Source organism: Trichoplax adhaerens, genomic scaffold, assembly GCF_000150275.1.
Source record: "Trichoplax adhaerens TRIADscaffold_11 genomic scaffold, whole genome shotgun sequence".
NCBI classification, from domain to species: domain Eukaryota; kingdom Metazoa; phylum Placozoa; class Uniplacotomia; order Trichoplacea; family Trichoplacidae; genus Trichoplax; species Trichoplax adhaerens.
Genome location: NW_002060953.1, coordinates 732,869 through 756,327, shown reverse-complemented (window position 1 = coordinate 756,327; position 23,459 = coordinate 732,869). Strand labels below are relative to the sequence as shown.

Here is a 23,459-nt window from a genome sequence, read left to right as displayed (position 1 = left end):
TGAGGATTCTACTTTAAAATATAATTGCTGTTATTGACCCTGCTCCATTACTGTAATCGTTATTTAAAACATCGACGATTGACAATTAATTGTACCTATTCACTACATATGGAGACATTTTGTTTATTTGCTAATCAATCGTTTTGAATAGATTCAAACTAACTAAATAGACTTGTTCCACTAAAATAATACTTGCCATAATAGACGTTTGCCGTACTTTATCTCTGCTGAAATCTTAGTTGGAGATAAACTACCGGTTACATACCTCGGTCTATGCGGGCTAATGACTATGCACTCGTAATATTCTCAGCCAGTAGGTAAAGTCAAGGCAGCATTTAATATAGATATTTTTAATTCTGTCATAAATTAGAAAATAAAAAAACGAATTTTATATGGTAAAGCGCTACAAGCATCATTTACAAGGAAGACTTAATTATAATAGAATCGATGACCTTAGCGTAAATCCTTTCAGGTATACAGTGCGATTAAATGAGGTTATATATTATTGAATCGCATCCATCTGATTTTATATCATCCTGATAGGCAAGCTAGCTACAGATTAATGTACATGCAAGAAATGATGCTACATTGATATCTTCGAGATACGGAAAAAACATAATTCATGCTTTTAGGATAATGCTATCAGAAATATTACGTAGTTCTATGAATCAAAAAATTCTCTACAGCCTTTAGTATTTTATTCGATCAATAACAAGGTTATGTTGTCTATCTATGCATATGACAGCTGAGATGACAGCATTATATTTGAAGCTAATGTTTAAATTTTAACATATAGGTTTACAAAATTTTAAGATATTTACCGGACAGCGGTAAATGGTAATCTAGAATATTAATATTAGAAAAGGAGATTAGGGAAGGTTACTATTGGAAATGCTCATAGTCCAATGACACTGGTAACTCTTCTCATATATAGCACTATAGACATTTCAATAAAATGTTATTAGATGCAAAAGAACAAAAAATGATGGTTACGATCATTCGATACTAGACAAACTGAAAGTAAATCAACCATTTATGTTCTAATAATTCAATCTAACTAGATTAATATCAATACTAAACTTAAAAATAGTATAACAAATGAAGAGCTATATCAGTATGTACAGTATACTGAGAGGAGTTAACGCTACAAATTTCTGTTATCAACAGGGTGACAATAAATACGCTATCATTTTCTGTAGATTATTACTACAGACTTACTTTCAGAATAAAGTTACCTTGTAACTTATATACATTAATATTCATGGGAAAATAAGCTCAAATTTAGAAAACAACAACATCGAACCGTAACATGCAACGACGTCGATAGAAATGACGAAGTGCAATGTAACCATGGGTACTATTTTACAATAAATCCTAAAAGTAAAAACACCTATTGTCTCTCTATATCTTAGTTGTAATAACGATAGTAGCTCGATGAGGACAATTACTAAGACTGGCTAAAATAACTGATACTTAAGATTAACTTGTAGTATAGAATATACAATAATAAAGATGTTCAAAGATAAAGCTGAATGATCAGTCCATGTCATGATACTCTTTACAAGCTGTGTCTCATTTTCTACTTCAGTAAAATTATATTAAACAGACAGATATGAAAGTAGTTTTAAAATTGCTCTTGAAATTGCAGGCATTCTTAAGATCAAAGTTGCGTACTCAATTGTTTAGACTGCTTATTACGCATATCAAACTAATAAAATTGATGACGAAAGTATAATCCACACCATCAAAGCTCAGCCGATCTGATTAAGAAAAATCATAACTTAGTACTAATCACACTAATACCAATGATCAAGGTGCACAAGTACAGAATTGTTATGCAAATTATAAACTACCCATCTACCAATCAACATCTGATATCTTACATTGTATCATGATGTACCTTGTACCATGTTTTGCCCTCGGTATTGAAATTATAGTTATTATAAGCGATTACTAAAGCAGACCTTCTAATCTCTTGCTTTTATCCCTAAAGCAAGCATGGCCGCCAAGATGATTGCGCTAGGACTGTTGCTACTTTTAGCAGGTGAGGCTGTTATGTAAAATAATAACTCCTAAAACTTGCTAAAAATTAATTGGATCGCCAATAAATCTTTCAGTAATTAAAAATAATAGTATAATCATAAATTTTGATAGTTATGTAACCTGAATTTGCTATTAATTAATTTTTAAAAATTTACTTACTTTAAGCTCACTACACGCATCGCATTTCGATAAAGATTACGCTGTAAAAATTTATCCGCCTACTTTCAATAGCTTTCATTTCATGCATATATCGTGCAAAATTGTCAATATAAAATATATTATAAACCTCTTACAATATATTTCGATTGAAATATTAGTGAGAAGTAAATTCTAATCTCATCTTATACCAAAAATGGTCTAACTCGTATTTACGTTATCGCGTATAAAATTGGCTACTCTTAACGCTTGATGAACGCCAAGCTATCACTTGTACATATTCATAATCAAATCCGTCCATATAAAATATCGCAATATCATCCATATCTCCCATAATTATATAATTCATATTAGTCTGAACTATAATTAATTGATGACCTGAGTTATAAGGTAATAAATTATAGCGCATTAAAATTATTAAACTGATAAGAAAAAATTACTATTTCCCCTGCCCCTAAATTTATATGCTCCTATTGACAACTATGAGATCTATTTCATATAATGTGGCTACTGGGTTCTATCCTCCTCTATCGGAACTACACTATTTGTGATTTTTTTTCCGAATAGTCTACTAATAATAATCTACCCACTACAGAGATTGCAGACATTTATACTGCGTATACATATAAATTGCGCTTTCTCGACCACCATGAATATTAAGTATATTGAGCAAATTACATTAGAGAATAAAGTAATTGACTATTGTCCGTTTTTTCCTCAGAATACAGATCTAGGCTAGTCTATAAGGTACATATACTGTATAGATGAAGACTTGAACTTATTACCCTACTTTTAGATTTAATTTGCTTTCTTGCCTATCAAAATGACAATACAATGTTATTTTAATTAACATATATTTTGACTGCTTAAGTTAAGATCAATATTAAGCTTTTGATATAATCAACTAAATAACATAACAATTGAATAGCTCGGCACCGCCCTTAAATAAATTTACTAGCAAGAATACAATGATTAATAAAATCAGAAAAATCATATCGTCATCCCCTATTTTAGTCCGGTAAAATGAAGTAACAATCGATGATTAAAGTATATTGCAGAATTGGAAGAAATGCTATAACTAAACCTCTATGTATTCTAGAATTTCTTTTCTTTCTATCTTCATCTATGTAAGAGCAAGTAATATTTACTTTAATTTAATATCGCTATAAGACCAAAACTATCCTTTACGAAGACTGCTCTATTTTCAATGCAATTATGTAATATGATAATGAGGTTGTAACGAATGGCTCAAGAACGATTATGCATAATTATTTCGTAATGCAATCATCATGATCACGTTTTTGTCCGTTAACGTTATACAAGACCACCACTAATTAATATAATGCTCTCCTCTTTGAAAAAGACAATCCCTATAATTTATATAGAGAATAGTCATATAAAAACTGGCACATGGCAGATTAAATACGAAGCCTAATAAGGCTTTCGTATGCATTGACGTCTATCTGCCATGTACTTCATATTATCTATAAGATGGGCGTAGAAAATGCGCAAACAATTTTTTCCTTGCTAAATGTGCCTTATTAATAAAATCAAAATGGTTCTGACCAAGCAATCGCCTGTCATCGCACTCTAAGTTAGCTTCCTATAATAAATCTTTGTCGATGTTCGAAAAGTTCCGGCATATAAATTAACCCCTTCCTACTGAATTGATATAAGCCTTCCTTTCATCTTTCTTTGATCTTTGTTCACTCCACCATTGAAAAGAGTGGAAAAAATGACCTCATAAGGTCACTGTGAACGCTTCGTAGAGCGACTAAGAATGATGGCATAAGGCGGCAATATATTATATTAACGCCAATCTTTCAAAATTGTATCCAAAAATAATCTGTCTTCATATAGCAATCTTCGGCCATGATTAAGACTGTCGCGAGTTTTAAATTTCAACTGGATTAAATTTATAGCTGTAGTACTAGATGATAGCCATCCTCTAGAAATTTGGCTACTAAAAGGATGATATCATCTAGCTATACGATAACGTTCCTGTAACAGTAAAATTCGAATCCGATTGATTTTGAAGTTGTCTGACTTTAGACATAGAGTTGTAATCTATAGACTTTTAAAATTCCTCTAAAACTTTCATTGTCATGAAATGACGGCTAATCCATGATAATATCATGGTAAAATATATATAGGAAATAAACGTTTGTATTCTTCAATTGGTAATTGCTTTAAAATATTCATTTGCAAATCCTTTTTTTTTATGCTATAGTGGCAAGTAGTCAAGCACAATTTAATTGTACATTTGAATCTGGCTTTTGCGGTTGGACACAACCTGTTAACGCTCCATTAAATTGGACTCTAAATAATGGCAGTACTGCAAGTTTTGGTACTGGGCCTTCTCAAGATCACACTACTGGATCAGGTTAGTACTGTAGTTAATGATCACTGATCACGCAAAGAAGTATAAATACTCTATTTTACGTTACAATAAATATTAGAGAGATCGCCGGCAACGTGGCCGGTTGTACACGTATAATGCTTATATATTTTAAAAGCAATTAATTAATGTAACCGGTATCACACTACCGGATTAGGTTAACGCTGTAGTAGATGATGGTCTATCAGGCGAAAAGGATAAAATATAATATTTAGAATACAAGTAATCTAACCGATATTAATATGGATGATATCGAATAGGATTATCGGTTAATCTATTCCAACTGAATATTTTTCCATATGATTATTTTTTCCTTAGGCTTATATATCTACATAGAAGCCTCATTTGTCCAGTCCAATATTTTAGCTACCCTTTTATCTCCATTGGTAACAAGTGGTCAAGCATGCTTAACATTTTGGTACCATATGTATGGACCTGATGTAGCTACGCTTAATGTATCGACTACCGTCAACAACCAAGATTCGCTGTTATGGCAGCGTAGTGGAACCCAAGGAAATAAATGGCAATTGGCAAGGATACAATTTAGTCCCAATACCAACTATCAGGTACTCACTTTATTTTACTGCGCATGGAATCGTTGAGGAAAAATTATTCTTATCCAATCCTATAGTCAATCGTTATAATTTACGATCTACTTCAAGGATATCAAGTATTATCCGTAAATTAAAATTTAGACGCATATTCCAGTCTATATCAGTGATAATCAACGAAGTCTGCCTATTCACAGCTACAATATAGTTTAGAGTATTTGGAGTTTAATCCTCAACTTGAATTAATAATGACGCATATTCTTGTCCATATTGGTGACGAGAAAGAAAGCCTATAGAGTCATAGCTGTAAATAGAGTTAAAAGCAATTCGAATACAATCAGTTGCTTAAAATTAATAACGCATACTTATGTTCATATCAGCGATGAAAAAAAGCCTATTTATTCATAGCTAGGCGTACTTTATTCCTCCATTGCAATAGGGTATTTCCTGTTCTAAAATTTATCATCAATAGGATAATGTATTAAGGTGAAATAATCCGTATCTGTTCAACTCTTGATAATACTCTATAACTATTTACTTATTAGATCAAATTTGTGGCAAAACGTGGATCTGGTTTCGCTGGCGATATCGCATTAGATGATATTTCAATGATCCCTAAGGCATGTCCTTTAACCACCAATTGTGATTTTGAAATCGGGACGTGTAAATGGGTTCAAGATCAAACCGATGGTTTCGATTGGATAAGAGGTAGAAATGGCAATGATCAAAATGGTCAAGGACCACCAATGGATCATACACTTCAAAGTCCTGTAGGATACTATTTGTATACATCATCAAGTAGCAATCCGGATAAAACGGCTCGTGTCATGATCAGTCCACCCTTTCCACCAACTCCTCCAATTGGCAAGTGTATGAATTTCTATTATCGATTAACTGCTAATGCTGGTACATTAAGAGTTTTTAATCAAATCAATGGTGCAAGAGGCACACCGTTATGGCAAGAATCGGGTAATCAACAAGGTCTATGGAAACCAGGCCAGGTCACCATGAACAGTACTTCAGGCACTTGGCAGGTTAGAAAGACGATTAACTTTATCCTGTTGATAATACGATAGGATTAGCAACCTTAATCAATGCTTATGAAAGCTATGCTTAAATAAATTCCTTCCTATTTTTTATTTATTTAGCCTGTCTTTCAAGCTGAAACTGCTAATGGACAGGGTACCATCGCTATTGATGATGTCAGCTTTTTTGATCAAGCTTGCCCTCCACCAGGTAATTGTAACTTTGAAAATGGATATTGTACATGGATGAACGCCATTGCTGGCGACAACTTCGATTGGATCAGACATCAAGGATCTGTTCCAAGCACTTTAACTGGACCACTCAGTGATCATACATTAGGAACGGCTAATGGCTATTATATTTATATGGAAGCGACTGGCCGTCAGCGTGGACAAAAAACGGTTTTACAAAGTATGGTCTTTCCACCCGCTCCTAATGGACGCTGCTTATCCTTCTGGTATCATATGTATAGCCCATTCGCTTTTGGCCAAGCAAGTTCCTTATCCATTTATATCCAAAAAGTTGGCAGCAATTTTGGTAGTATCTTATGGTTAAGAAATTCAAGTGCTGGCGATGTTTGGCATAATGCTCATGTTGCATTTAGCTCCAGTCAATCCTATCAAATTTTAATCGTTGCAACACGAGGCCAATCTTCCCTTTCTGATGTTGCTATCGATGATATTTCCTTTACCACCACTTGTAATGCTTCCTTTACTCGACCAACACCAAAGCCAACACAGGCTTCTACTGCATTACCATCTACTTCTTATGATTGTACTTTTGAAAATGGTTTTTGTACATGGACTCAAGATCTTACCGATTCTCTTAACTGGACTAGACATCAAGGTCCGACATCTTCTTCCGATACTGGTCCACGCGTTGATCATACCACATCGAGTACAAGTGGATGGTATGCTTATGTTGAAGGATCCCATTTCTTCAGTAATAACACTGCTCGATTGATTAGCGCTACTATTACCCCAACTACTGGGCCTATGTGCTTCCGATTTTGGTACTACATGTTTGGTGAAGATATTGATACATTTAATGTCTACTTTAAATTTGGCAATGTTCTCGGATCCAAGGTCTGGACACGCAAAGGCAATCAAGGTCCAAGTTGGAAACTTGCACAACTTCAATTCCAACAAAGTATTCCATTCCAATTAGTTCTGGAAACCACTCACATTTCTGGCAATTATAGAAGTGATATTGCCGTTGATGATATTAAATTCAATTTCCAGCAATGTCCTCCTCGTTCCTTATGTGATTTCGAAGATTCCAGTAGATGTGGCTATACACAAGATATTAACGATAACTTCGATTGGACCTATTTTACCGGTGCCGGAGTTGCAGGCCAATGGTCACCTATTAATGATCACACAACGTATACATCATCTGGTCATAGTTTCTTTGCCAATATGAAATCGCAAAGTACTGGCGCTGTAGCACGATTAAATAGCAACGAACAACCACCTACTGCTGGTAGCTGTTTAAGCTTTTGGTATATTGCTTATGGTAGCAACTATGGTTCATTGTCAGTTTACACACAAATCGGAGGGACATTGAATAAAATATGGAGTGTCCCTACCACAGGAATTACCGAAGCTGCTAGGGCATGGCTAGGAATGCAAGTTACTGTCCAAAGTCAGCAGCCTTATTTCATAACCTTTGAAGCTGCTCGTGCCACTGGCATCAATGGTACCGTCGCTATTGATGATGTCAACATTTCACCAGGTGTTTGCCCACCATTGGGTGATTGCTCATTTGAGAAAGGCACTTGCTTATGGAGAAATGCAGTCTCTCTTGATAAATTAGATTTATTGAGATGGAGTGGACCTACTCCTACCGCAGGCACTGGTCCTAGCTCTGATCATACCCTAGGAACTGATGCAGGTAATGTTAGGATGCATGTCGAGTTAATCCACAACGTTATTTCATTTCCCTGATTCTTACTATAGCATTTATCCTATACATTTCCATTTTGTGACAATAACTTAACTAGTCTTACTACGATGGTAGATTTAATAAATGGGTAGAAGTGGGCTAAGTTGCCCTTTAGTAAATGAAGTAAGTCATAGTTGAAAAAATGGATACTCTATGGTAGATTAGAATTGATGTAGCTTTAAAGCAATAGTTAAGGTAGAGCTGCTTGATGGAGATCATGGCTTCTCAATCCTCCACGTTATTTCGTTTTAGTGATTCTTGCTATAGTATTTGCCCTGTACATTTCCATGTGATGGCAATAACTTAAATAATCATATTACCAAAATGGTAGCTGTAAAATGGATACTTTATGGTAGATTGGAATTTGCGTAGAATGCGACAGCTACGGTAAAGCAGCATAACTGGAGATCCTAGCTTATCAGTCCGCAACGTTATTTCATTTTACTGATTATTACCATCAAATATATCCTATCTATTTCAATTTCGTGATAATAACTTCAATAATTACATTATAATGAAAAATTCGATAAACGATAGAAGTGGATCAAGTTGCTACTCAGTGGATGAAGCAAAATCTTAATCGAATAATGGATACCTAATGGTAGATTAGAATTCGCGTAGAATACGATAGTTAAGGTAGGACAGCATGTAAGCTGTCATGAAGTAACGTATAAAATACTAATATTGCAACTAGCTATTGACATGTAATCAAAAATCGAAGGTAGAAATTGAGAATCTGAATAGCGTTAAAGTAGAACACATGCAGAGAATAAGATTGTAGAATTTAACACGATCTATACCATCATAGCCTGAAAAAAAAAAATAGCAAGGACTGTAGTGCTGGGAAAATATAACTCCAGATGATAATAACCTCTCTTTACGCGTATAATGCGGTGCAAGTAGACTGTAAACTTTCTCTATTCAAGAATATGTTAGACTTGCAATACTATTTTCATACATTATCAACATCAACTTTTGTAGTGATTTCAGCTAATTACAATAGTTTTGTACACTACAACTTTACACGCTACTATCCATTAAATTTGGGCCAATGTCTTATTTTCCTATAGGTCATTTCATGTATCTTGAATCCAGTCTGGCTAGTAAAGGTGATAACGCCATCTTCTTTAGTCCTGAATTTGGTCCAAGATCTACTCCTCGATGTTTCACCTTCTGGTATCATATGTATGCTCGTAATAAGGATCAAATGGGTTCACTATTGGTCGTTTTCTCCGATATCAATTCTAATTCCGTTATTAAAAACATTACTGGTTACCAAGGTCCAAAATGGAATTATGCTGCAGTTCCATTGCAATCCAGCACTCTTCCCCACTGGGTTGCTTTTGATCTTATACGAGGATCTGGTAGTTATAGCGATATCGCTATCGATGATGTTATCTTTTATGATGGTGCTTGTCCAACAGAACCTGCTACACCATCTCCTAATCCATGTGCTGTTCGTTGTTATAGCGACTTTAGCAAATGTATTCCATCGAATCAAGTTTGCGATTATAATATGAATTGTCCTGATGGAAGAGATGAATTAAATTGTGGTGGCTGCTCCTTTGAAAGCAATACTTGCCAATATACAATAAATGCAGGCTCCGATACATGGGTACGTGGAAAATATGACACACCGAAAGGAAATATTATGCCCCAAGTCGATCATACTACCAAATCAACTACGGGTTGGTATATGCTTGTCACCGATGCTACTGGCCTTAACTTTGGCGATGCTAAATTAACCAGTAAAAAGTTACCACCAACTAGTGCAACTTGCCAAGTTCGTTTCTGGTACTTTTCCTACGGTAACTCTACTAGAACATCCGATTTAGATGTCTCGTTTATCGAAGGACCTATCCCTAAAACTAGAATGATCAAAATTAGAAATGTCAATAGTAACAAATGGCAACAAGGTATTGCTTATATGGGAAGAAGAGTTCAACCTTATCAATTAACATTTGAAGGATCACGCGATTTCTTGGGCAGAAGTTATATGGCTATTGACGATATCTCCATGTATGAATGTGGAATGCCACCAAAATTGCCTAGCTGTTCAAGCAATCAATTCCATTGCGGTCAAACCAAGGCATGTGTTGATTCTAACCTTATTTGCGATTTCCAAGATGATTGCGGAGATGGTACCGATGAAGCTCAATGTGCTGCATTCAATGGATGCAATTTTGAAAATGGAATTTGCGATTGGTCTCAAGTTTCTGGTAGTGATGATTTCAATTGGGATAGAACATCGGGAACAACCTTTACATCTTATACTGGACCATCAAGAGATCATACTACCGGCACTGTTACAGGCTATTACTTGTATATTGATGGTTTCTTCGAAAGTGCAGGAGCAAAAGCTCAACTCAAGAGTAAATGGTTCCAACCCAATACATCGGGTAAATGTAAAATTAGATTATGGTATCATATGCGTGGCACTGGCATTGGAGCTCTCAATGTCTACGCTGTGCCCAATGGTGGTAAATTGATTAAAATTTGGTCAAGATCAGGTCAACTTGGTGATGTCTGGTTGAGAATGGAAGCACCTGTTGTCAGCTCACGCTATTTCTATTTTATGATTGAAGCTGTACGTGGATCATCGGATGAAAGTGATATTGCTATTGATGATATCTCTTTCACTACGGATTGTAAATATGCCAGTGGCACTGTCCCATCCGTTCCCACTGGTACTCTTCCTACAATTGTTCCTTCTCAAGTACCAAGCTGTTCTTCATGGTCAACACCTAACTGCGGCTCTTGCAATTTTGATCAAGGCCAATGTGGATGGAGAGATACCAGCATCGGTGGAATTAGCGGTTGGATACGCGATAGTGCTGGCAATGGCCAATCTTTCAATGGTCCCTTGTATGATCATACTAGTAATAGCGGTCTTGGCTATTATATGTACACAAAAGCAAAGGGTGGTTCTTTCTTAACAGATTCCAAATTAACTAGCCCTATGATGCCTGCAGCATACGATACTTGTACCATTAGCTTCTGGTATAATAAAACTATTTCTAGTACACTTGGATTGTATGTTGTTCAAAACGGAACTTCAACAAGACTCTGGAGAAGTTCATTCTCATTCATTACTAATCCTAATGAACCATTATGGGCTAATGCATCAGCTGGTATTGGACATCGCTCACAAGGATATAAGGTTAGACTTTATTCAAGCTTAAAATAAACGTTCTAAGTTAACAATCCAACTTGAAAATTACTTCTTATTCACTAATTGATAAACTCAATCGCTATTTCCGCTCAATAGAAACGTTCTATGTTATAAATATAATTTTATATTAGATCTTATCCATTTGTAGCTACAACTCATTTCAATTTATTTTTCAATAACATAGCTTGAATTTAGAATTTCCGGTTCATCATTTTCAACAAGTAACGGTGTTGCAGCCATCGATGATATATCCTTCACTGGATGCAATATGCCACCGTCAGTTCCATGTTTCTCTGGTAACTTCCAATGCAAAAATGGTAGATGTGTCAGTCCTTCAGTCGTTTGCGATTTTGCTAATGATTGTGGTGATTCCTCCGATGAGATCGGATGTGGTAAATATAATTTTACACAATAATTAATCATTCTTCTGATTTAAGATGGAGTGAAATGATATATAGCAGAGTACAAGTCTAGATTAAACTGATTAATTTTACCTTGATAGCCGCTGCTTTACCATGGTCATGTAACTTTGAAAAGGATGATTGTGGTCTTATCCAAGATCAAACCGATACATTCAATTGGAGAAGAGATTTTGGTGGTACCTTTAGTTCTCTAAGCGGGCCAAATTTTGATCATACTTTGGCATCATCTAAAGGCTATTACATGTTTTTCTCCGCTAGAAGTAGCTCTCTCAATAAAACAGCCCGACAAACTATTCCTCAAACATTTGGTACTCCAGGCACTGGATGTCAGGTATACAATACTCCTACGGCATACTTGTAATAAAATAAAAAAAAATAGTTTAGTAAGCGATATAATCCATTAAATCATGGCTGCACTCGAATAGCTACAGTAATTAATTAATCAATATAATTTAAATAAATTATGCAGCTATCTACCTTTTTTATTTATAAATTATTCATTTTTGATAATCCTAGATGCGCTTCTGGTATCATATGTTCGGTCCCGATATCGGCGGTCTTAACATTTATGCTCGTACCAATTTCATGGGTCCGCTTATCAAGCAATATTCAATTATTGGTAACCAAGGCGATATCTGGAAAAAAGCAAGTCTTACTTTCTCTGTGAATGCACCATTCCAAGTTGTCATTGAAGCCGTCAATGGTAAATACCTTTGGGGAGATATTGCCATCGACGATATCAGCTTTACTTCTGGATGCACCAAAGTGAATACACCACTACCGTATGCACAACGTAAGTTTACTGTATCCATTCAACTTCAACTAAAAATGCCAAGGTTTAAATGTAGACGATGATAATGTGAATGTTTATAATATCTAATTTCATTGCATTTTAACCTTGTTATATAGAGACCGATCCAGGATGTCCAACCGGACAAAGACGATGTGGTACTACTGGACCTTGCAAGCCTTCATCTGTGTTCTGCGACTTTAGAAACGATTGTGGTGATAATTCTGACGAAGCTAGTTGCCCAAGCTCATGTACTTTCGAAAACGGAATGTGTGGATGGAAAAGTCCTAAAGAACTTGGTGATATCCAATGGAGAAGAAATAGAGGTGGTACTCCAACCCAATTCACTGGCCCAACTACTGATCATACAAATGGCAACGGTAAGCATGTTGAACAAAGTTTATAGCGCGGTGCAATATTGACCTATGCTGTGCTATGTTGAAGTTGTTCTTATTTAGCTATATTGTATGACGTGTGAACAGCGATAGCTCTTCTACTTGTAATTGAGCAATAATTAATGCTTTTCATACAAGAAATTGCCTTCTACGTCTAATTGATCATTCATCATTACCTTAGGCTGGTACATGTATGTTGAAGCCGATAACGGAACATTTAGTGATAATGCCTACCTAATCAGTCCATTTTACCAGAACCCCGGCCTATCCTGTACTTTATCCTTCTGGTATCACATGTACGGCTTCGATATTGGTAGTCTTAAAGTTCAGATTGCATCTCCTACAGGAACAAAACAACTTTGGTCAAAATCAAACGGTCAAGGCAATAAATGGATACAAGCTACAAATATTCCAATTCCACGTTGTGCATCAGCATTCCAGGTATATGGAATAGTGTACTACCCTATCCATTTTTAATTTAAGTCACAGTTTAATTTATGCTATATTTATTCTTTGGATAGATTTCCTTCATTGGTTCAACAGATTTCTTTGGAACGGCAGGTGATATCGCCGTTGATGACATATCATTAAATAATTGCTTAAAGACTACCCAAACTACATGTGCAAGTGGCCAACTCAAATGCGCAGATAATAGCGCCTGCTATCCAGTTAGTAGCAAATGTGACTTTGGTCAGGATTGCTGCGACAGCAGTGACGAAAACTCTTGCAGTAAGTAACAAATTTTCATCCAATAAAACACACGTAGCGATATATTATCTAGCTCATTTAAAGCAATGAATTCGAAAATTTTGCATTTTGATGATTATACTATCTCTTTACATAAGTACTTTTAAGTCAATATCGAATTATTTTTCGAGATATCTAGATGTTATAAGAGCCCTAGTAGGTGATTCGTTGTGATGACAAGTTTATAACTTCTATCTGCTTATTTCAATTAGCTGGCTATACCAGATGCAATTTCGAAAATGGCTTATGTGGTTGGATGCAATTGAAATCGGATAACTTCGATTGGGAAGCAGAACAAGGCAGTACCATTAGTTCTGGTACAGGACCCCAAGCTGATCATACCACTGGAACTTCAACAGGTAAGCTTTTAAATCTAAAATCCATTTCCTCTATACAGTATTCAACTTTCATATACTTTAAGGATATTATGAATATCCCTATATCCCCTTGGTTACCATTATGATCATGATCTACTTTGACAGAATTGATCAATCTAATAATTATCATCATATCTCCTTCACTAGGCACTTATTATATGATTGAAACTTCTTTCCCTCAATCACCCAATGAAACTGCATCCCTTGGTAGTCCAATTTTATCGCCAACTTCTAGCGGTTGCATTATGCGATTTTGGTACAACATGCTTGGACCGGATGTTGGTAGTCTTACTGTATCAACACGAACAAGTTATACTGGCTCTATGAGTCAACAATGGTCGAAATCAGGCAACCAAGGCCCATCATGGATCAAAGCTTCTGTCAATTTGCCAACATCTTCAGCTGCCTATCAAGTAGTTATTACCGGCAAAGTAGGACCAAGCTTCCAAGGTGATATCGCCATTGATGATATTTCATTTACACCTGGATGCAAATTTGGCGGTGTACTACCTGGACAACCAACTGCATCACCAACTCCAGCTGGCCAATGTACTACATTTAGCTGCGATGCAGGATCTAAATGCTTAGCTATGTCATCCATTTGTAATTTCGTTACTGAATGTTCCGATGGTTCTGATGAAGCCAACTGTGGCTCTTGTACTTTCGAAACCGGACAATGTGGATGGCAAAATTCATACACTGATAACTTTAACTGGACAAGACGTCAAGGCAGCACTCCATCTATTAGTACAGGACCTAGCTATGATCATACTACTTTCTCTACCTCAGGCTGGTACATGTATACTGAAGTTTCTGGTGGAAGAATTGGCCATCGTGCTGATCTACGTGGACCTCTTATTCAACCAGTACCTGCAACCTGTAAATTTACTTTCTATAGTCATATGTATGGCCAAGATATTGGTTCACTGGCGTTATACATGCTCAATGCTCAAGGTCAGCGCATTGCACAATTATGGGGATTAAGCGGTAACCGAGGAAATTATTGGTCAAGAACTGCAGTAACCATAGGCAGAAGACAACAACCCTTCAGGGTAAATTTAATTACCCCTATAGCGTTTTTAATGCTATTGCTTCTATATAAATGTACTCAGTATAACGAAATAATCGATCAATCAATTACATTATACTAATATCAATGTATATCTTTCACTTTTTCTTTGACTTTTTCTTTAGCTTCAATTTGAAGCATTACGTGGCAGTGGATTCCAAGGAGATATTGCACTAGATGATCTTTTATTTAGTAGTTGTAAAGTACCTACTCAATGTGTTACTCCTTCATCATCTCAAATCGTCTGTCCAAACAGTTTCTGTATTAGCAAAGATTTATTGTGTGATTTCTCACAAGATTGTTTAGATGGCTATGATGAAACCAACTGTGTTAATTACCAACAGACATGTAATTTCCAAGCTGGATTCTGCGGATGGACTAATCTTAAGGACGATGATTTCGATTGGTCTATTACCAATGGCCCCGCAGCAACACCTAACACTGGCCCTTACCGCGATCATACTCTTGGTACTTATAGCGGTAATTATGCCTATGCTGATGGCTCTCGTCGTAACTTTAACGATATCGCTCGATTAGCAAGTAAACCAATTGCAGCGACAACTAGTGCTTCCAATTGTCGTATCCGATTCTTCTACAACATGTACGGAAGCAGAGTTCGATACCTTAGAGTTCGATATAGAACAAGTATTGGTGGTACCTATACTACCCGACTAAGTCTTTACGGCAACAAGGGACCATCATGGCTTCGTGCATCAGTTCCACTTATATCTAGTAAACCATTCCAAGTCGTTATCGAAGCTGCTGTTAGTAGCAGTTTCACCAGTGATATTGCCATCGATGATATTTCACTCACACCAGGATGCCAGCTATTCACAGGTACTTTCCCAGTGACAGCCACTTCTACACCTGCTCCATTGACTACTTCAACACCAACACAACGAGCTCCCAATACTTGTTCATCAACACAATTTGGTTGTTATAATAATGGTAACTGCATCCCTAAGAGTAAAACTTGCGATTTCATCGCCGACTGTGGCGACGGATCGGATGAATGGGCTTGTCCATCTCAATGTGATTTTGAGAAAAATATGTGCGGCATGACAGTAACCCAAAGCACCAATCCACTTTATACCTTTAAATGGCAGTATGCATTAGCCCATGATGCAGCAGAAAAGCAAAGTATTCGATCTGATCATTCTACGGGAACAGGCAATGGCCACTATGTCTACTACGGTGGTGTAATTGCGCCTACCAATCCAAGTGCTGGTGTACCCTACAATAACTTACGAACAAACATAACAACTGGAATGTACCAACATGCTAGCTCGCAATGTTTATTGCAATTTTGGTATTATTACAACGGAAATTCTCCTGGCAGACTTCAAGCACACATATTAAATCAAGGCGATACTCAACCAACGATTCTGTGGGAAACACAAGGTACTATTTCCTCTGGTTGGCGTAATGCTACAGTAGGCATTGGTGCCAGAACTAAACCATTCCAAGTAAGCAATTAATGTAATGTCAACTATCTCGATGAACACACGTACTTACTTATATAGACTTCCTATTTTAGTCAATACCTACCATTCCTTAATGTTATAGATGAGCATAATTTTGTGGATCTAGTAAAGTATTAAAATGCTATCGAACTAACTCATTGCTGTATTAATAATACGCATCTTATACATACTATCTCTAAAATATCTGTTAATCTATCGAACACTATGTTCGATTATAGTACTGCATGTTACTATATGACAGTTAGTAGCAATCAGTTATACTATGTCTGTACAACTACATATTAATGACATCGATGACAATTTAAAATAACACTACTCGCTACATCTAATAGATACAAAAGTAATACTTCATTTATTTTCTTATTCTATAGATTATTTTCTATGGTTTCCATTTTGTTGCCTTCGATGGAGCTGTTGCAATCGATGATGTCAACTTTATTAATTGCGCTTATGCCCCATCACAACCTACCTGTTCTTTAGGCCAATTCCGTTGTCAACGCGGTTCCTGTATTCCAAATGATCAAGTCTGCGATATGACAAACGATTGTGGTGATAACTCCGATGAAGCTTCATGCTCAACTTATAAGCAATGTAACTTTGAAACTCCCAATTGTGCTTATTTGACGCAAGATTTAGTCACTGATCAATTGAATTGGACACGAAGAGCTGGACCTACATTCAGCGTCTATACTGGCCCCAGTCGTGATCACACTCTTGGTACTTACAAAGGTTATTACTACTACTTAGAAACATCTGGACTTTTGCAATATGGACAAGTTGCTAATCTATTGAGCTCAGTTTTTGATCTGACATCTACCAGCAACTGTAGAATGACTTTATACTACCATATGTACGGTCAGACCATTGGCAATTTCGCCATTTTAACTAGAACACAAAGTAACGGAACTATGACTCAACTCTTTGCTAGAAGAGGTCCTCAAGGTGATATCTGGCGTAAAGTGACAGTGACTTTACCATCTGGTAAATTGACACAATTAGTTATCCAAGCTACTGTTGGCGATAGTTTCTCTGGTGATATCGCAATCGATGATGTTTCTTTCACTTCAACTTGCAAGTCTACAACACAATCCTTACCCTATGCTCCACCACTTCCACCCACTTCTGCACCACCACCAACAACTGCTGTATCCCATACTTGCAATCTTAATACACAATTTAACTGCCGTAGCACTGGTAAATGTATTTTACTCTCTAAAGTTTGTGATTTCAGACAAGATTGTGCTGACAACAGTGATGAAGTTGCTTGTATACAACAAACTTGTTCATTCGAACAAAGCATGTGCGGTTGGCAATCGCAATCTGTCAATGGTGCATTTACATCGGTCAATTCAACAGCTATTAAATTCAAATGGGAACGCCATAATGGTGCTACTCATACTGGAAGCACTGGACCTAGTGTTGATCATACTTTAGGTACTAGTCAAGGCTATTATGTTTATACTGATGCATCTTTTGGCCGATTTACTGACGTAGCAATATTAACTTCTCCTATCATCGGTGGAACTGGTTCACAATGTGTAGTATCTTTTTGGTATCATATGTATGGCTCTCATGTTGGCAGATTATCTCTTAATGCTAAGCGAGGTAATACTTTAACTCAATTATGGACAAGAAATGGCGGTAGAGCTAATACCTGGTACCAAGTAAGTGTTAAAGTTGGCCAAAGACAAAGTTTCCAATTACAATTTAGAGGAACACGAAGCTTTTTATACAATGGTGATATTGCTTTAGATGATATTAAACTGAATAATTGCATACAACCTATTCGACAACCAGTATGTCCTCAAACAACATTTACCTGCGGTAATGGATATTGCGTTGATCCTAAATATGTTTGTGACTATGCCAATGATTGTGGTGGCCTACAAGATGAAACTAACAGCGTTTGCAGCAAGAATGCAATGGGTCGATGTGGATTTGAGCTGGATGAATGCTATTTCTACCTTGATACGCCTAACAAGCCCAATTGGATACGTCGTACAGGATTAATATTCAATGGGCCTAGTGGAGATGTTGATACTGGTGCATCAACTGGCCATTACATGAACTTAAATACCTATTACCCGGCTCTATCTGGCGATGTTAGCCGATTTGCATCCCAACCATTTAAAGCAGCATCATCCAATGCTAACTGTTATCTCCGATTCTACTACTTTATGCTTCCAGCTACAAATGGTGGTCAACTGAATGTTTATACTCGTACTAGTGCTTCAGCAAATGGTATGAACACGATATTTTCAGTGGCTAATGCTTCAGTTAACTACTGGAATAGAGTTGCCGTCAAGATTGTCAGTAGTGCTCCATTCCAAGTAGTCTTTGAGGGTGTTGTTGGCACAAGGTACTCAGCACGCATTGGTATTGATGCAATTTCATTTACAAGTGGATGTGCATTCGGTGGCAATATTCAAATCCCTGGTATTACCGTCAGACCACCTAATTCAGGATTCCCAACCCCAGGTTGTAGTAGCAATAGCTCATTTGGCTGTAAAAATGGTAAATGTATCCCACGAAGTTCTGTCTGTAACTTTAAGAATGACTGTGGTGATAACTCTGATGAAGCTAACTGTGGCACCAATTGTAACTTTGATACTGGTACTTGCGGCTGGTACAATGCTGGCTACGGATCTCGCCGTAACTGGACAAGAACTCTGGCTGGATCCAATCCTATTTCGCGAGCACCCAAAATCGATCATACCAGTAACTCTTCATCTGGTTATTACATGTACATGCGACCAATGACTACCGGTGCCTCTTCAATAAATCGTTACGTAGGAATGTTAGAAAGCGCACTCTATGCTGCATCAAGCCCACAATGTACAATGTCTTTCTGGTACGCAAAATATAGAATCTACACTTACTATTTCATTGGCGTCTATGTTCAAACTTCAACTCAAACTATCCAGATGGCATACTTTACCAACGGTGATAGCAAGGGAACAGCATGGCAAAAAGCCACCGTTAATATTGGCATCCAACAAAATTTCCGCATTTTAATCGGTGGTTCAACCGGATCAAGTAGGCTATATGGTCTAGCTATGGACGATATTCAATTCAACAACTGTTTTACAAGTGAGAGAGAAAATATTTTTTTCAATTCCGTACTCGGGATATAATATTCTTATACTAAGCTGTTGGCTAAAAATAATGACGTTATGGTTATACTTTAGAAATAAATTAAAATGCGGGGGTTCTTTTTTTTTCTTGCATAGCTCAACGCGCCTGCACTCGCCAAGAATTTAAATGCGCTACAAGTGGCCAATGTATATCTAAACTTTGGCAGTGCGATCGCCAGAATGATTGTCCCGACGGTTCCGACGAGGCTCCATCTGCATGCAGTAAATATTCCAAAATTTTCAATCTTATTAATAGCGTTTAATGCCACGAAGAACCAATTGTGTAAAATATACACGTTAATCAAGATCAATTAATCATTTATTGATCCCCATCTTTTCTTAATATAGAATACAACTATGCCGATTGCACATTCGATACTGGATTCTGTAACTTCACCAACTTGCTCAATGGTGATTTCAACTGGACACGAGCAATGACAACAAACTCTGGTTCCACCGGTCCAAACAACGATCACACTACACAATCGACATCAACTGGTAACTGCATGAAATAGATTGAAGGATATAAAATAAGCGTTAAAAACATAATGTTAAGAAAATCACAAATGGAAAAATGTTATGAAATTAAAATGCTTTTCAATAGCTTTCAATCCAAATTCAATCTTGATGGCATTTATCATCGTAACCTTAAAATTGAAATTAAAAGTGGATGATAAACAGTTTGTCTGATGCATAAATTTATTTCTCTATAGGCTACTTTGTTTTTACGGAAGCATCATTCCCACGCAACGACTACGACACAGCTTTCTTGGCTGGACCCACTTTACCTGCTAGCCAGGGAGTATGCTGGATTAAATTCTGGTATAATATGTACGGTGCTTCTATGGGAACATTGAAAGTTGTCATCATGGACGTAACATTAAATCGTACACTAAGTGTAGTTTGGCAAAAGTCTGGCAATCAAGGTTGTTTATTACATCATGATTCTACTCGCTATTGTTGGATTTTCTTCCTTAATTGTTAAATACGCACGTGTATAGTTGCATCCATCTATTAACAAAATCGAATTTTAATTCATGATCAATAGGACAAAGTTGGTACAGAGGTAATGCAATGCTCAACAGTGCTCAACCTTTCCGTGCTGTATTCCAAGGAGTTCTTGGTACTAGTTTCACCAGTGATATGGCCGTTGACGATGTTGTCTTTACACCAGGATGTTATGTTGGAGGTAATTTTTGCAGCCGTCATCACTTACTAAATCATTAGTATTCCACGATATAAAACCATTATTTTTATCTAACGCTATTTATCAATCTTTTAATCCATAAAAGGATCACCAATCGTACCATTGCCCTTAGTTAATAACCAATGTAACAATCCCAGCTATACATTCTCATGCCCCATCAATAATAAAACTGTATGTATCCCCAACACATGGCGTTGCGACGGTATCATTGATTGCAACAATGCTATGGATGAAGACCGTTGTGGTAAGTTTTCACACTATTCTGTTTTCTTCTAGTTATCTACGCGGACAATTTGTTCGATAATAATTCAATTAAATCTAATATATTACCCATCCAAGTAAATCTATTGAAATTAAATAAAACTTAACGTAATATTGAAAGCTAATATTGTCGACATTTACTAAATTCGTAACCCTTCAATTCTTATTTCCAACCCCACATAGGAGTCCTCAACAGACCTTGTACTGCTAATGAATTCAAATGTGGTAACAATGGCGGTTGTATTAACAGCACCCTACACTGTAATGGTTTTCCCGATTGCTATGATTCATCTGATGAAGCAGGCTGTCGTAAGTGTTATACTGTCTCCTTAAAGATTACAAATCCACTTTGAAAGCAAGTCCTTAATTTTTAACTGTTATCTTTTCTCCTGTCTATTTTGTAACTAATGTAGCACAAATTGGTAGTCAAACTGCAAACGGTAAGACTTTAAAGCATGCCTAATATCCCCCATGACTAATTTAAGATTCATTGATATCTAGTTTCTCTAATCAATTCATCTATCTGTTGCAGGAGGAGCTATTGCTGGCGCAGTCATTGGTTCTCTTATTGCAGTAGCTCTGATCGGTGGAATTTTCTATATGTACAGAGCGGATAAATTGTAAGCTTTTAACAATATGATGCACAATTTATGCCTTACTTTAATCTTCTTATTGCATGCCCTATCAACAAACAACTTTTATTAATCCTGTATTTCTAACTCTTTTTTTATCCGTAGGGGATCAGTAACACAAATCTTTACCAAACGTACCTTGGGAAATCAAAATTACGAAGCCTACCAAGATGATGATAAAGAACCGACACTACGTGATTTCAGCGAAACAACAGAAAGTAACAGTGGCGATGGCCAAACGGCTGTAGCCAATCCACTTTATGAAAGCAAAGACGACGCTGATATCTACCAGTAAATGATTATTTCCATTCGACCGATTTTTATACATTTTCTATGATATTACAATTTGTTTAACCATTTACAATAATTGAATTACTGGCGTTGTGATAGATTCAATTACGCTCAATTTGTTTTGTTACACATTTCATAATTTTTGACAGGTTATGAACTTAATCCCAATTGTTCACTGTCATAGTATTAATACTCCTTTTTACTTGTACTACTCCTAGTACTACTATTACAATTCTTACCTACTGATTAGCTGTCAATTCTTTTTTATAAATTGATCCATTTCATCACACTGATTACCCATTATAGCATAGAGATAGTTATTATTGCTAGGTTAATAAGAAATATTCTTTGTATTTTTTACCGTCTATGTCATCAGATGAATCTAGATAGGGGATAATATTAAAAAGCAGTCCGATTGAGGACTTGAAATCCTTACTTTTCCTGTAACATTAATATACGAACATCCCCATGTAGAAGGTGTCTTGGATGATACTGTTTATTGCATGCAAGTGATATTGGGTTTTGATGTAATACTTTGTAAAACAGATCGGTAAACATATTTTTAAAATTAATAAAAAACAGTTTTAAGCATTTTCTGCGTCTGTACGAGTGCAAGATATACGCATAGTTTGTATCATTGGTATAATTATGACAATTTGCAGATGATTATAGTTTGTTGCCTGCATTAGCTGATTTCAATTAGATGACATTAATACGAGAAGGAATAAATAACAGCAAAAGAGATTAAATTTAGAGCAAAGGATATACAGCACTTGATTTCTTAGACACCTGAGAATTGCTAAAGGTATACTGAAGAATGAAAGTACGGTATTATTAGTTCCAGGGAGAGCAATGTTTACTATAGTTATTAAAAACGAAGTAAAGAACAACAGAAAGATTATCTGTTAGTGTTGTAGGCTAAATAGTGATGACTACGGTGGTAATTAGATCTTATCAATTTGCTACTTTAATGATTCTCATCCATGAATCAGAGCTAAAATTTCTAAGATAGATATCTCCAGTTTAAAACGAATTACCAACAACAGGCAATCAACTTAATTTTTAGTAGCCCTTAGCGAAGTAATAATTTTGTTATATATTAAGTAAAAGAATGGGATAAGATCATCTGTCAGGGTTGTATGGCTAAGTCACAGTGACTATGGCCGTGATTAGATCGTATCAGTCGATGTGTTCATGCGACATAGTTTTGGTACACGAATCGAACATAGAAATAATATAAGAGACAGATGATTCTAGCTCTTAGACGATAATCTTGGGGCTAGTAGACTACTTTGGGTACCATAACCAAATAGTATATATTTTTTAGTGTCTCTGTTTAGTAAAGCAGTTTTTATTGTAA

The 23,459-nt window shown here is 36.2% G+C and overlaps 1 protein-coding gene across 1 annotated transcript; it reads left to right on the top strand.

Annotated features, from left to right (window-relative positions):
* Window positions 1–1,998: 1,998 nt before the first annotated feature.
* On the top strand, window positions 1,999–22,103 carry TRIADDRAFT_64188 (uncharacterized protein; the record flags this gene model as incomplete). Its single annotated transcript, XM_002115559.1, has 25 exons — window positions 1,999–2,044; window positions 4,430–4,582; window positions 4,916–5,163; window positions 5,694–6,182; window positions 6,297–8,067; window positions 9,189–11,278; window positions 11,475–11,682; window positions 11,793–12,043; window positions 12,229–12,505; window positions 12,622–12,882; window positions 13,079–13,338; window positions 13,419–13,626; window positions 13,857–14,003; window positions 14,169–15,073; window positions 15,216–16,556; window positions 16,946–19,664; window positions 19,805–19,930; window positions 20,057–20,206; window positions 20,422–20,634; window positions 20,757–20,897; window positions 21,001–21,159; window positions 21,360–21,485; window positions 21,590–21,616; window positions 21,709–21,796; window positions 21,914–22,103. The coding sequence occupies 25 exons, from the start codon at window positions 1,999–2,001 to the stop codon at window positions 22,101–22,103; spliced, it is 12,594 nt and encodes a 4,197-aa protein (XP_002115595.1).
* Window positions 22,104–23,459: the final 1,356 nt, after the last annotated feature.